This window comes from Myxine glutinosa, chromosome 4 (assembly GCF_964187855.1).
Source record: "Myxine glutinosa chromosome 4, kmMyxGlut1.1, whole genome shotgun sequence".
Classification (NCBI taxonomy): Eukaryota; Metazoa; Chordata; class Myxini; order Myxiniformes; family Myxinidae; genus Myxine; species Myxine glutinosa.
In genome coordinates, this window is record NC_136264.1 from 24934679 (window position 1) to 24947855 (window position 13177).

The following is a 13177-nucleotide window of genomic DNA, read 5'->3' on the forward strand; positions in this document are numbered from 1 at the left end:
TAATTCTCAACAGTGAATGGATCTCGTGATGTTGCGTTTGTCTTGACCTGTAGTATGCAGACACACTGAGATGCAGCATCTTACTATAATTCACCAAATGTCTGTCCGTTCCCAGGTACCGCAAAAACGGCTGAACCGATCGCAACGAAATTTTGGGTGGGTAATCCTTGGACCCCCTGGAGTAAAATAGGCTATATTGTTTTTCCAATTTTTCCCCAATTTTCCAATTTTTCCCCAATTTTCCAGTTTTTCCAAACACGATGGAATAATATTGTTACGGACGCGGATAAGATGTTACTTTGCCGAGCGGATGGCGCCGCGCCCGAACAGTTACCCCGACTAACCCGATTCCTGAACGTTGGCCAAAATTGCGCCACAGATATTCAATATGGAAACCTCTAAAGCGACCGAATGTAAAGAGGAAGAAGAAGACGTACAGAAGAATAACAGGATTTATTATTTACACACACTAAAGCAAAAGGAGCAGTCAAGGTTATATACAGGGAAAATGGAAAAAGCAGGTGACACAGTGAAAATACTAGCTTATCTAAACAGGCTTAACTTATACCCTGGACAGAGCAAACAAAGACGGACTCACACGGGGAATTGCAGAGTGGATTGGCTGGAAGGAGGTGGGTGGCTGGAGGGGGAGGAAGGCACGGAGCTGGCTGGAGCTTCATCCCGCACGGGACGTCGGGCTGGACCTCGACGGCCGCCGATGCCACCGATCCTGTCGTGTGCGCGGGGTAACGGGTCGGAGCTGCTTGGTGGAGCCAACGCTGCTGGTGGGGGGTCTGGCGTGACGGGTTCTCTCTCCCTTTCTCACAAACTCCAGGACTCTTTCTCTCTTTGCTTCGCTTCGCCCCTTCTCTCCTCTCTCTTTCTTAGTCCAACCCAGTCCAACAACTTCCTCTCTTGCTTAGTCCAACTACTTCAAGGCTTTTCTGTGTTCTGATCTCCTCCCTCCTCGACTCTCTCTGGGGGCATCTTCCTCGGGTTATATAAGCCTCACCTTTGACCCTTCTGCGAACCTCCCCCAAACGTTCTCTCTCCGCCCTCTAAAGCCAACCCCTCGTTCTGGGTTGGTCGGCAAGGGCTGGTTCACTCCTCCCCTCTATGACGAGGTGGAGACACGCCCTTCTTCCCCGACCTTACCTCATGGCCAATGGTGGTTTTGGGGCGATTCGAGCTAGCCCCAGCCAAAGGGCAGCAATGGCGAATGAAGAAAACCGCCCAAAATGCAGTTGGCAATTGCAGCAAAGTGGACGGCAGATGAAATGCAGCAAAGTGGACGGCAGATGAAATGCAGCAAAGTGGCTAAACCTGGCACTTGGAAGATGCCATGTCGGAGGGATCTACTTTATTTAATGCAGTGCAATGGAGTGTCAAATTAATGGAAGACAAATCCTTAGCCTAATACACAGAATAAGGAAATAACTGTCAACAAGGGGGAAAATCTATGATTGGCTAACGTGTGGTGTTTATGAACTAATTACGGGACGCACTTTGACCTTTATACATAACTGGAGCAAGGAGGGCGATATTTTTACGACAATTTACACAACAACAAAAAAAAAACACCATTCTCATATCCACAACAATATTTACCGATATGAACAGTGATGTGGCTTTTATTGAAATTCTACAAATACTGTTTAAAATAGGTACCGCAAAAACGGCTGAACCGATCGCAACGAAATTTTGGGTGGGTAATCCTGGGACCCCTGGAGTAAAATAGGCTATTTTATTTTTCCTATTTTTCCAATTTTCCAGTTTTTTCAAACACAATGGAATAATATTTACCGATATGAACAGCGATTTGGCTTTTATTGAAATTCTACAAATAGTTTAGATTTTGATGATTTGTGTGTGTTATGATTTAACGGATGTTTATATAAATCGTTTAAAATAAAAAAAACCTTCAATTTCTGATATCTTGCCTTTTCATTTGGGCTTCCCAATTGAAGCCCCGCCCGTAGGGCAGGTACCGTTGCTAGGACATATAATTGGCCAAGTGCCCTTCAACTGTACAGATACGTTTTAGCTCACCTGTAACGTAGTTCCAGGGAGCTTATCGATGGCGCGTCGTCAGTCACTCAGTCCGTAAACACTTGCAACTTCTTCTCCGAAACCGCTGATGGGATTGTGACCAAATTTGGCACAAATTGTACTTGTTGTGTTTTTTTTTTTTTTTTTTTTTTTTTTTTTGTATACTGAATCGAGGCTCGTGAAAGAGCTAACATTTACTTCACAAACAAATCAACCAGACAAACAAAATATATAAAAAGCGGGAGCGGAAAACAAGATGGGGAGAGAAGGTGAAGCACACAAACACAACATTTGAGAGCAGGGAGATGTGTGGAAGGGAGAGGGCTTGGGGGGAGGAGGCATGGGAAGGGGGGGGGGGGTGGAGGGAGAAGTATAAAACACAAGGACACCAATGACTTCCAGGACAGAAGTTGGTATTTCAAAAAAGTGGAATTGGGGTGAAATTAGCGGGGGTAGAAAAGATCAAGGTTTTGGATGGGGGAAGATAAGAGATGGTGGTGAACAGCTGTTTTAAAGACCTGGAGGGTGGAGTGGGATTGAAGAGAGTGAGGGAGTTTGTTCCAGAGGCGGGAGAAAAGAGGAATGAAGGAGTGAAGGTGAGCAGAGAGTCTTGATTTTGGCAGTTTGACCATAAGAGGGTTGCAGGCAGATCTTGTGCGACCTGTAGGAATATTTGCGGGACAGAGCCCAGAGAGAGCTGGGGGGGCAAGGCCAGAGAGGAGTCGGTAGAAGATGGAAAGACCACCAACCTGCCTGCGGTGAGTGAGTGAGAGGCCCTTGGAGTTAGCTTCATCGCGGGAGATTCCAATGATTCTGAATGCTTTGGTTTCAACAGCGTGAAGACGAGCTAGGTGTGAGGCAGGAGCACCAGCCCAGAGGGGAGAGCAGTATTCCATTGAGCTGCGGATGAAAGCCTTGTATGTGGTGAGGAGCTCAGGTGTGCCAAGGAAGGACTTCGCACGACGGAGGATGCCCAGTCGGCGACTGGCTTTGGAGGCCAGATTTGAAATGTGGTTTTCCCAGGAAAGATCATGGCAGATAGTGAGACCCAAAAGCTTGAGTGACAGAACTTCTCGGAGAGGATTATTCAGAAAGTGGATGGGAGGGTTGTCCAGTCGGTCTTTTCGGAGAGACATCGTAAGAGAGTGAGATTTGTCAGGATTGAAAGACATGTTCCACTTGTTTGCCCAATCTGTGATTTTGTCCAGGTCTGCAGAGAGTGAGGAGGCAGCAGACTGCCGATCTGAGGGATGAAGAATGGAGCGACAGAGAGTAGAGTCATCAGCAAAGAGATACAGAGGATTTTCAAGAGAGTCAGAGAGATCATTGATGAAGACCAGAAAAAGGACAGGGCCGAGAACACTGCCTTGTGGAACTCCAGCCTGAACAGGAAGAGGAGATGAGAGAAACCCATTCAGGGCCACACGTTGACTACGACTAGAGAGGAAGTCCGCCAGCCATGCGTGGAGATTTCCATGGATACCAAAAGAGGAGAGTTTGGTGAGCAGAGCGGGGTGCCAGACCGTATCGAAGGCACGTGATATGTCAATGGAGACTGCTCTAATTTCCTGTTTGGCATTGAGGACCTCCATCCATTGTTGAGAAAGCAGAAGCAGCATGTCCAGAGTAGAGTGTCCAGGTCTGAAACCAAATTGATGATCAGAGATCAAGCGATTGGAGAAGAGGAAAGATTTCATATCTGAAGCAATGATGGATTCCATGACTTTGCTGATAATTGGGAGAAGGCTGATTGGTCTGTAGTTGCTGGGATCTGTTTTTGCCCCTTGTTTGTGCAAAGCGGTGATGTTGGCAGATTTCCAAGCAGATGGAAGATGACCTTGAGCAAAAGAGAGGGTGAAGAGAACAGAGAGAGGGAGTGAAAGAGCGGAAGAACAGGATTTTAGGACCCGTGGGCTGATGCCGTCAGGTCCAGTTGCAGAATCCGAGTCGAGGGTTGACAGAAACTTTTCCACCTTGTCAGGAGGAAAGGACACAGAGTCCAGGAGCAGCTGGGTACGACTGGGTACGGTGGGTACAGAGAGGGATGGGTTTGGGACACAAGACTTGGTTGTGTTGTGACTGTTGTGACTGTTGTGAGTGTTGTGACTAAAGGTTGTTCACGGCATAAAAAAAAAAATCGGGCTCCAAGGGGGTCTACCGGGGGTCAAAGTTGATCCAGGTTTGACCCTCCAAAATGGGAATTTGCTTTCTTCCTAGAAACTACACACACAATTCTGATTAAACTTGACCACGACCTTCATCACCCGTGATGTATCAACGTTTGTTCATGGTATTAAAAAAAAAAATCGGCCTCTGAGGGTCTACAGGGGGGTTGCCCGCCAAATAGGTATTTGCTTGCTTCTCAGAAACTACACATACAATTCCAATGAAAATTGACTGCAACATTCCTTTCATCACCCCTGATGTACCAATTGTTTGTTCCCAGCTTTTTTTAAAAAAGCCACTTTGGGCATCTATTGGGGAATTGTCCCCCAAAATAAGTATTTGCTTTCTTTCAGAAACTACACACGCAATTTCGATGAAACTTCACCACAACCTTCATCACCGGTGATGTATCAACGTTTGTTCACGGCATGAGAAAAATTGGGGTCTGAGGAGGCATACCGGGTTGAGGTTGGGGAGGGGGGGGTGGTTGCCCCCCAGAATATGTATTTGCTTTATTCTCAGAAACTACACATGCAATTCTGATTAAACCTGACCACAACCTTCACCACCCATGATGTACCAACGTTTGTTCACGGCACTAAAAAACGGGGCCCTAAGGACGTGTATGGGGGTGGGGTTGCCCCCCAAAATAGGTATTTCCTTTATTCTCAGAAACTACACATGCAATTCTAATTAAACCTGACCACAACATTAGTATCCTATGTTGTACCAAAGTTTGTTCACAGCATTTAAAAAATCGGGCCCTAAAGGGGTCTACAGGGGTGTGTAAGGGGGTTGCCCCCCAAAATAGGTATTTGCTCTTTTCTCTGAAACTACACACACAATTTCAATGAAACTTCACCACAACCTTCATCACCCGTGACGTACCAATGTTTGTTCAACGCATTGGAAAAATTGGGGTCTGGGGAGGTCGACGGGGTTAGGGTTTTCCCAAAAATAGGTATTTTTTTTTGTTTGTTTGTTTAAAGTCTAATGATTACGTTAGTATGATTGTACATGCTGCGCTGTCTTCCATCAACAATTGAAGTTGGGTTAAAATACCGCGATACTGTTTAAAATAACTTTCGTCAGTGTGGTGGGGACTGCTTTATTCTAGCAGGGGTATTACCCCTATTTTTAAATATTACGATTTGGTGTCAGGATGGTTCAGACATAGCGTACTCGCCTTTGAGCTCATATATTTAGGTATGATTCCCTTACCCGTATATAAGCTGTCGTCCTGGTGCTTTTCGGGCAGGACCTTGTGATAAAAAAGGGCACATTCAGCAAGCTATCACCTCTGTAAGCATTTGTTTGTGGGTATTGAATATCCAAAGGATGGGAATGAACAAATAAAAGAATAGAGGAGGAGGGGAGACAGTAACCCACAAGACGAGGATTGGATTGTGGGGTGTGGGAGGTTACCCAACACCCTAGCCAAATGGTAACCAAATTTAAAAAGAGTAGATCATTCTGTTCCAGCATTCTGGCCAAATTATAAATGGCTGCCCTGATTAATGAGTGGCACTACATCAGTAGGATAGCCGTGCCGCCATATATGACGCTTACCCACAGCTCCTGTGCTACAGACATAAATATCCTGATTAAGTACATAATACACTGCCATATATTTTTTCAATAGGATAAGTCTGCCAAACCAGAGCTTACATAAATTAACTGGTAAGTGAGTGGATATGTGATTTGCCAAAACATTTTATCTCAATATGTGTCCGTAGGTATGAGATACACACGGGCTTGCAGCATTCGGTGATCCGACTGCAGCAACCCACCTGCTTGCCCACGGATGGTGTCACACTGCCCAAACTCCTTGCTACTCATGGATACAGCTGCCACATGGTTGGGAAGTGGCATCTCGGATATTCACACTCGGTAAACACAACAAGCAAGAATGTTTCCTCCAAAGAAAAAAGAACGTGGTGGACAGGAGAATAAGTAATATTGAAATGATCTTAAATTGTACCTCTAATCAAAATGGTGCCCCCAAACATTTAAAACATATACGTTGGCTCATAAAAGCCTTAATGGGAAAATGCATACTCTCGCCTTTGGTACTGCATTAGGTTCTATTGAGTGCTTTATTTGACTTGTTTATTTTGTCAATTTTTAGTTGATACAGTACCTTCAGAAAGTATTCACACTGTTACGTGCTCCTCCCCAAACCCCGGTCACGGTGTACCTCCGAGCCCCGAAAGGAGTCACGGCAGAAAGATGTGCTATTATGAGTGCCAATGACCAATGGTGAAACCACACCAATCAGTTGTTACAAAAAACCAAGTATTGTATTAATATCGCACAATAATAACAACTTGCACAAGTACAATATAACTTCAATTGCACAACAAAATACCATATCATTCCTATGATGGTACCACCAGTTTCTTAACTCGATAACTCACGGTGCCCCACATGAGCGAAATGTAACGCCCCCAAAGTCACTGTCACGGCACGAGGCCAAAGTCGATCCACGCTCCGGTGATCACGAGAAAAAGATCGTATTGAGACCAGAACCCAGGACGGCTGACAGTCGACGCTGCCGAAGAGCCGCTGCGTGGGTGTCGGGCCGACGTCGGTCAGGCAAAAGTTCACCCAAAAGGCAACTGGGAATTCACACCTTCAGTTCACCAGACAAGGACGCTGATATGAACGAGCAGCGGCTCCCAAGCGGAAAACAGCGAATTCCCAATCGAAATCCATGACACACACGCGAACCAGGCTAACGGCTGGGGCGAGGTGTAATGGCTGGCGCGAGGTGAAATGGCGGACGGGCCCGTAATGGAGGCGTACCGGCTCTCCCGCGATGATTCACTTTCAGAAACAACCGCAAAACCCGTCACGCAGGTTTATCTGCCACAGCGATAACTACACTGTCAGAGGCACCCCTTTCCTGGGGAAACCAATATTCGCTCGTGACCAACGTTCGCCAGCGTCCGCACGACACCTCCAAGCAGATCGGCCTTTCTCTCCCGATCTCACTTGAGCCGCTTCTTCTTCCTCCTCTTCTGGTTTCTCCCGATCCATTTCGTTTTTCTTTTAAAACACTAATTTTTACTTATGAAGACAGTTACCTCCATTTCACTCAAACTATAACAATAATAGTACATGGAACTAAAAATACTTCCAGTGGATGAAAACCACAAAGACGGAAGTGACGAATCCATAACAACAACCCTTCATCCTTTTCACATTTTGTTCTGTTACAGCCTAAATTTAAAATGGATTAAATTGAGATGTTTTTGTCACTGATCTACACAAAATACCCCATAATGTCAAAGAGGATTTTTTTTTACATATTAGTTAGAAATGAAATACAGAAATACCTAATTTACATCAGTATTCAACCCCGAATCAATACTTCATAGAAGCTCCTTTCGCATCGATTTCAGCTTCGATTCTTCTTGGGTTTGTCTGTTTCAGCTTTTCACATCTGGATTTGGGGAGTTTCTCCCATTCTTCCTTGCAAATTTTCTCAAGCTCTGTCAAGTTGGATGGGGAGTGTCGGTGAACAGCAATCTTCAAGTCTTTTCACAGATTCTCAATGGGATTCAAGTCTGGGCTTTCGCTGGGCCACTCAAAGACTTTTACGTTCTTGTTCTGAAACCATTCCTGGCTGTGTGCTTGGGGTCATTGTCCTGTTAGAATGTAAATCTTCACCACAGTCTAAGGTCCTTTTCACTCTGAAGCAGCTGCTCCTCATGGATTTGCCTGTATTTGGCTCCATTAATTGTTGTCTCTATCCTGTCAAGTCTCCCAGTTCCTGCCACTGAAAAACACCCCCATAGCATGATGCTGTCACCACCATGCTTCACAGTAAGGTGGTGTTCGATGGGTGATGAGCTGTGCTCAGTTTCCGCCAAACGTAGCGATTTGCATTCACGTCAAAGAGTAAAATGTTTGTTTCAACAGACCACACACTCTTTTGCCTCATGCTCTCAGAATATTTCATCTGCATTTTTGCAAACTACAGGCATGCTGTCATGTGCCCTTTTTCTCAGGAGTGGCTTCCGTCTTCCGTCTAGCCACTCATCCATAAAGCCTAGATTTGTGAAGTGCTGCAGAGACTGTTGTGCTTCGGCAGGTTCTCCCATCTCAGCCAAGGAATTCTGTAGTTCTGTCAGAGCGGTCATTGGGTTCATGGTCACCTTCCTGAGTGTGGGTAGTTCCATATTATTTCTATTTCCTAATGATGGAGGTCACTGTGCTCTTGGGAACATTCAACACTCTATAAATTGTTTTATACCCTTCCCCAGATCTATACCTCCTCACAATTCTATCTCCGAGTTCTACGGACAGTTCCTTGGACATCATCGTCGAGTTTCTGCTCTGACAGGAGCCTTTCTATATAAGGCCCCACTGTCAACTGTGGGGCCTTATATAGAAAGGTGTTTTTCTTCCCAAATCATGCCCATTCAATTGAATTAGCCACAGGTGGAATCAAGGTGTAGAGACATGTCAAGGAGGATCAAAGGAAATTGGATGCACCTGAGCTCAATTTGGAGTGTCATAGCAAAGGGGACTTAGTGACAAAGTATCGAGTCACAATACTTAGTGACTCGAGACATTTCAGCTTTTCATTTTTAATTGATTTGTAAAAAACTTATATTCCAAAAAAATTCCACTTTGACATTATGGGGTTATGATGTGAAAATCAGCCACAAAAAAAAAAAATCTCAATTTAATTTATTTTAAATTCAGGCACAACAAAGTGTGAAAAACGTCAAGGGGTGTGCATACTTTCTGAAGGAACTGTACACACAACACAACAACAGTAGAGAACAGGGATATCGGGAGATCTGTGGAAGAGAGAGAGGTCTGGGGAGGGGTACACAGTATAAAAAAAACAAATGGGCACTACTCGGATTTTCAGGAAAGAAAACGGAATTTAAAAAATGTGGATTTGGGGTGTATTAACGGAGGTGGAAAATATCAAGGTTTTGGATGGGGGGATGGAGGGGATGGGGATGGGGGGATGGGGGGATGGGGGGATGGGGGGATAAGAGATGATGGTGAACAGCTGTTTTGAAGACTTAGAGGGAGGAGTGGGATTGAAGAGAGTGAGGGAGTTTGTTCCAGAGGCAGGAAAAAAGACGAATGAAAGAGTGAAGGTGAGCAGAGAGTCTTGATTTTGGCAGTTTGAAGAAAATGAAGGCATTGTATATTATTTGTTGCATTCTGAAGGCATTGTATATCGATTTTACTTTACACAGTTTTATTCATGCGTTTACTGCATGAGATTGCAGCATCCTTTTCGACTGGTCGGTGTTGTCTATTGTCTGAATCATGTCATGCAAAACATGAAAGTCTAGCATCGAGCAATAGCCTCAAGGCATACAACAGGAATGAAGCATTGTTCGAGGAATGAATGAGTCAACCTTGGGCAGCCGAAACCATGGGCTGGCAGGATGGCCTGGACGTATGCACAACCGCCTCGAAGGTGTCTCGCTTGGGTTTGAATCCTGACCCAGCTATAAACTGTCATCCAGTGTTTCACAGGCATGGTAATTCATCAATGTGTGTGCCGTCCCTCAGATTGTCCTGCTGCAAGACCCATGACCTTCGACGGAGACCAAGCTTTCTGACACTGGGTTGAACATTGCACTCCAAAATGCCTTGGTAATCTCCTGATTTTATGATGCCATGCACACATTCAAGGCACCCAGTGCCAGAGGCAGCACAGCAACCCCAAAACATCACTGAACCTCCTCCATGTTTGACTGTAGGGAAGGTGTTCTTTTCTTTGAAGGCTTCATTTTGTTTTCTATAAACATAGAGATGATGTGCTTCACCAAAAAGCTCTAATTTGGTCTCATCTGTCCACAAGACATTCTCCCAGAAGGATTTTGGCGTGTTCAGGTGTGTTGTGGCAAACTCCAGTTGGGCTTTCTCGGCAGTGGGGTCCTCCTGGGTCTCCTACCATATAACCCCCTTTCATTGAGTTGGCGACAGATGGTGTTAGGCGAAACTGTCGTACCTGGTGTCTGAAGGTCAGCTTGAATCTGTTTGACAGTTGATTGAGATGCTTTCTCACCATTCGAACAATCCTTCTCTGGAATCTTCGATCAAGTTACTTCTTGCGGCCACGTCCAGGGAGGTTGGCTACAGTGCCATGGGCCTAAATTTCCTGATAACATTGCGGACGGTGGACACAGGAACATCAAGATCTCTGGAGATGAACTTGTAGCCTTGAGATTGTACATGCTTGGCTGCAATCTTGTGTCTGACCTCCTCAGACAATTCTCTGGTTTTCTTTCTTTTCTCCATAGTCATTGCGGTACACAGTGACACAAAACAGCAGAATGACTCCTTTTCTGTATTCAAACTGGTTGAATGAGTGATTTTTATATTGAAGGCACCTGCAACTCACAACAGGTGAGTTCAATTCCAAAGTAAAGGAGAATCACCTGCTTGAAATCTAATTATTTCTAACAACTTCTAAAAGGCCAATAATATTGTCCAGGCCATTTTAGGATTTTTGTGTGGAATAAGCAAAGATTTAGTAATTTTTTCAGCTTTTTTTGTTTTGTTCCACTGCAAAGGAAAGAAACACACATGTGGATACCAAAATATGTTTTTAATTTCAACAATGTTCTGGAAGAAATGATGCATTATTTTTAAAAAGTGCAAGGGTGCCAATATTTTTGGCCACGACTGTACAAGTGTGAAATTGGTGAACAGGCCTTTTCATTTTAACCTATTGTTCCCATCTCTCCCTTCACACCGCAGCACTGCCTACCCACAAGTAATGGTTTCCACTCGTTCTTTGGTCACTTGGGTGGTTCTGCCGATCACTACACCCGTCTCGCTTGTGCAGGCCGAGGCCTTTGTGGTTTCGACATGATGGAGCAAGAAGTCGAGACAGAATGGACGGAAGGTTCAGGGGCATCGGGCAGCTGGGATATGGAGAACAGCATGACAGGAGAGAGGAATGCTGTAAGGTTATTGAGGCTGGGCGAGTATTCCACCGAGATGTTTGCAAAGAGAGCAGAAGAGATCATTTCAAGGCATGCCGAGACAGAAAAGGTTTCCTCTCCCTTTTTCCTCCCCATACTTTGGTGTTCAATGCAAAACTTACTTTTCCTTTTGCTTGCACAAAAATGAATATACATTTTCGTTGGGACATCCCATAAGTTAGCATAAAAGTGTTTGCGATATTTGACATATCCTCATGTTTTGGTGCAACTCATAAGTTTTTACAACCAATTTTGTAACCTGAAATGTTTGAGCGGCAATGGACCATTCACGCGCAATGCATTTACATGTTACTGCTGTCACCCAGTATGACATCACCATTCTTTTTTGCCTCAAGTGTGTACACACAAGTTAGATCATGTGCCATCTGGTGGGAAATAAGTGGACTATAAAATGTCCTCTCACCCACTTAGCTTGTTTAAAAATTCAACCAGACCCGATGACATAATGGCTACAGCCCTCTGAGTATCGGTGGTCGGCCTTTCGAACGTGGCCCTGACTGAGTCCTACCAAAGACTTTAAACAAATGGTGATTGCTGCTTCCTTGCTTGACATTCAGCAGCCACAGCACAAGCTAATGGCCTCCTCCTGCATATAACTTCCTTGGGTATGTGACATTTACATTTAACTAATATAGCTCGCCTAATCTTCACAAAGGTCCACCAACTAATGGCGGCAGATAGGATGTCCAGTTTAACGTCATCTGAGGGATGGCACACACATTGATGAATCTTCCTGCCTGTGGAACACCGAGATGACAGTTTATACCTGGGCTGAGATTCAAAGTAAGGCTAGACAGCTTGTAGGCCAGTGTGCACACCTCTAGGCCATCTTGGCAGCCCTACCTGGTGAATACCCAAAAGCAAATATATAAAAATCCCAAACATATTGCTATTGAGACTAAATAATATGATGGGAATATTAGGAAAATACAACTGGCTTAATTGGCAAAGAAACGTAAACAAAGGAAAGGATAATAAGGGAGGACGAAATCAAAATGTAAGGAAAGTCAGAGAAAAATGTGGAAGGGAAAAATGAAATCCACCATAGACAAATGCATTTAACAGCCACTGCATATGTCATTGGCAGATGATGGGAATAGAGCCTGTGATTGATGCTGTGAAGAGGAACAGGTTGAGATGGTTTGGTCATGTGTTGAGGAAGGATGAAAGTGACTGGTTGAGAAGAGTGATGGAAATGAATGTAGAAGGAAGTAGAGGACGGGGAAGACCGAGAATGACTTGGCTGAAGATGCTGGAAGAAGAAATGCGGGCAAGGGGGTTAACAAGGAGAGATGCAGAAAATAGGGAAATATGGAGAATATTGTCATGGGGACCGCAAGGCTAACCCCCGCTCTAGCAGGCAAAATGGCCTTAAAATGCATGTTGTTGTTGTTGTTTGTTGCATATGTCATTGGAAAAATGAGTGAACCAACCACTCACTTTCAAGGACGAAGTCAAATGTGATCAAGTTCACGCAGTGCGAATGATCTACGCAGGGGAAATCGGCACAAAGAAGTTCCATGAACCACAATGAAGAACTAGTCTTGCTGATGAAAGCCGAGCTAGTGTCGATCTGCGTCAGGTGGACAGGTGGAACAACAGACGAAAGCAACAGCACGTTGATCGAGGTATGCTTACCGCCGTGGGAAGAGAAGAGAAGCTGCCATTTTGAGTGTTAACCCTTCCTCAAAGCAAAAGAGGACCATGATGGGGGTTAAGCCCACAATGTCAGCTTCTCCATCCTTCCCATGGCAGATTTCATCAATTGCAATACATGAACCCCTTCCGAAAGGAGCAATGTGGAAAGAGTTTCCACACCTCACGATCATGGATAGAGGAAGGATGAAAAAGATATGCTTGACCTTTGTCTCCTTTTTTGTTATTCTTCTTTTCACATTCCATACGAGGATGTTTCATTGCCAAGAAAAACAAATCATCCACTGGAACACCGAATTTAGACGTTCTGTTGAAAC

The 13177-nt window shown here is 44.7% G+C and overlaps 1 protein-coding gene across 5 annotated transcripts in view; it reads left to right on the forward strand.

Annotated features, from left to right (window-relative positions):
* Positions 1-13177, forward strand: part of LOC137424501 (uncharacterized) — a 62085-nt gene that overhangs the window by 18025 nt on the left and 30883 nt on the right. For 4 of the 5 annotated variants that reach the window (XM_068112007.2, XM_068112005.2, XM_068112004.2 and 1 more), the window contains 2 exons: positions 5952-6105; positions 10957-11253. In XM_068112007.2, the coding sequence (XP_067968108.2) occupies positions 6070-6105; positions 10957-11253 (333 nt within the window). In that variant the 5' untranslated portion in view covers positions 5952-6069. The remainder of the gene's footprint in view (positions 1-5951; positions 6106-10956; positions 11254-13177) is intronic. The other variant, XM_068112008.2, reaches the window with a different exon arrangement.